The 2,764-nt window shown below is 42.9% G+C and overlaps 1 protein-coding gene across 1 annotated transcript; it reads right to left on the minus strand.

The window, feature by feature from the left end:
* Window positions 1-409: 409 nt before the first annotated feature.
* Window positions 410-2,507, minus strand: sox14 (SRY-box transcription factor 14). The gene has a single exon (XM_005919784.3). It carries the CDS (start codon window positions 1,979-1,981, stop codon window positions 1,265-1,267), a length of 717 nt encoding a protein of 238 aa, XP_005919846.1. The 5' UTR covers window positions 1,982-2,507; the 3' UTR covers window positions 410-1,264.
* Window positions 2,508-2,764: the final 257 nt, after the last annotated feature.

The raw sequence follows: 2,764 nt of genomic DNA on the forward strand, positions 1-2,764 counted from the left end.
AAAGAAAGAAAGAAAGAAAAAGAAGCAGTTAAGGAATAAAGCTTTGTGGAATGATCAAAGGGCCGGGAACTGACAGCTTTAACTACCGCACACGGGAGAGGGAATCGATGAGGGAAAAGAGAATTGATTTGATGTTATTGTTCTAATGTGCAGACTATCAACAGTATTGATTAGCTCGGGTGTATTTTTTTTAATCTTTAAAAAGATTAAAGTATTTTGTTAATTTATAACTTCAATTTTGTATATTTATTTTAATTTAAATTTTAAAATAATTATTAGTTTGTGATCATTAAACCTTTTATATCTATTTAATCGAACTTTTATTTTGGCGGTTTAAACGCCCCCGCAGCACGTGCACATTATAACGCTATCTCTGTGGTCTCAATAACCTACAAATACAGGAAATTGATCTGGTTGAAGACAGATTGTCTTTATTGAAAATGTCTTTGCTCGGCACTTGAACAAAGAGCAGGAGGTATCAACCTTCTAGATACATTATCCTTCCCATAACATGACAGGTTTTAAATTACCATCTTAGATAGAAAATACACATAGAACTCCTTGAATTCAAATAGAAGTTATCCTTAAAAAACAAAAAACAAACTAAAATGACGCGTGTGACTATATTAGCACTGAACCACAGGTAAAAATGCAAAATGAAACATCTGGATGTAAATGATTTTTTTTTTCCTCATTTGTGTCTTCTTAAATAGACCGTATAGTTTTATGTGCCAGTTTTCTTTTTTCTTTCCTCTTTTTTTGTGATAAATATAACAATATAACCCGTATGTAATCCAGCCTACATGTCCTGATTTTGACCCTATGTCCAGAGCATCGTCATAAAATTGCCAAAAATGTGGACTCCTTAGGCTGATACAGGAAATATGAACGCTAATTGTGCAAGCCAATTTTTCAAAATAAAAGTGAAGCCTATCAATAATCAACACAAATCAGCATATCAGCATTGAAATGTACACAATAAATAAAGTTAAAGGCCTCCTTTTCTGGTTGCCATAAACGTTATAACATTTACATTTCTTACAGTTCACAGGGCTCCGTCCTTTACACCAAACTCCAGCTCCTTTGCACAGGCAGGAACTTGGTGGATTTCTGCAAAAGTTTGTTTTTTCCTCTTTTTTGTGCCATAACAAGTCCAAGGCAGTTAACACTGTTCATGCCTTTTTAATAGGGCGCGCTGTCCATAATATATTTACATGCATTTCAGTATTCAAGTGAATTATAAAGAGCAAATGAGTCTTGAGGGTTACATGGCAGTGGCATGTGCGGATGAATATGGGTCTATCCCAGTCTTGGTCATACCTGGAAAAAGTATGTAGGCCACCGGGGGCTGTAAACTTGACGTTGACCAGGCTGTGCAGTTACACGGGACGACATAGCCCGGGTTTGTGGGCGACGGGTGGGTGTGGGTGTGCTGACTGGGGCACCCAAGGGTGCCGAACGCGCCGTTTTGGTATCCCAGTGAGGATGCGTACGGCAAAGTGCTGGTGCTCAACGTGTGGGGCATCTCGGTCATCTTCTGGATGGCGCTGGAGCTGAACTGACTCGGGTCGAGGAAGGAGTATGGGGCGGATGTCGGCGGCAGAAACGCTCTGGCTTTCTCTGAAGAGCCCAAAAGAGAGTCCGCGGCCGACACAGGAAGTCCCTTCAAGTGATCGGTGTCCCCGAGGTAAGGCAGCGGAAAAACGTACCGGTCCTTCTTGAGCAGGTTTTTGGGTTTGCGCCTGGGTCTGTACTTGTAGTCGGGGTGCTCCTTCATGTGCTGAGCCCGCAGCCTCTTGGCCTCATCGATGTAAGGTCTCTTCTCAGACTCTGACAGCAGCTTCCACTCAGCGCCCAGTCTTTTGCTGATCTCCGAGTTGTGCATTTTGGGATTATCCTGTGCCATTTTCCTCCTCTGGCCCCGGGACCAAACCATGAACGCGTTCATGGGTCTCTTGATATGATCAGCAGGCTTTGACATCTTAAGACTATACTTTTATCCCCAATTTTAATGACGAGGAAAAGTTCTGATCGGAAAGAAGGCAACCTATTCACCTGTCTAGATGCCCGATACCAGTCATGCCCCGCCTGGGATCTTCAGATTCTGGAAAACAAAAGCAAAAGAAAAGAAAAGAAAAATCCAGCGCCCGGTGCGTTTTCCCCGAGTTTAAACACTGGTGCGCCTTCGTTTAAGTCCAGTAACAACTCTGTTAGACCTGCGCCAGGCAATACGGGAAAAAACACATGCGAGACGCACACACGTAAAAAAAATCCACAAAGGTGAAAGCGATGTTCCGCAGTCAGTTTGCTGGAGTCGTAAAAGTATTAGGTGGTTTTTTTTCTGCCACACACGCGCGCTCTCTCTCTCTCTGAGGTTTGTCGTCAAGCACCTGGCTTGGAAATGAGCGGAAGAGCGTGAATACGAGCCAAAAGCGGTGAAGTTCAAAGGCTGGGCTGGTTTGGTTTCTGCACGCAATCTGACATAATCTGCAGGGCGTTCACTCACCAACCTGAGCGCCCAATCAGCACGGAGAGCGGCTATTATAATACCTTCACGAAAAAATATGTACATTACAACATAAACAAAGAGCGGGAGGTAGTAGTAGAAAAAAAAGAAGAAAAATAAGGAAAGGGGTGTGTGTGTGTGTGTGTGTGGTGTGTGTGGAGGGGGGGTAATACCCAGGATCCCTTCCCGATTCCATTTAATGTAATGAATCGCAACAAACATGGACCTTCAACCTCTTTTCCAGTTAAAACCTGACTT

This window comes from Haplochromis burtoni, unplaced genomic scaffold, assembly GCF_018398535.1.
Source record: "Haplochromis burtoni strain Fernald_Lab_line unplaced genomic scaffold, NCSU_Asbu1 Contig_13, whole genome shotgun sequence".
Lineage (NCBI taxonomy): Eukaryota > Metazoa > Chordata > Actinopteri > Cichliformes > Cichlidae > Haplochromis > Haplochromis burtoni.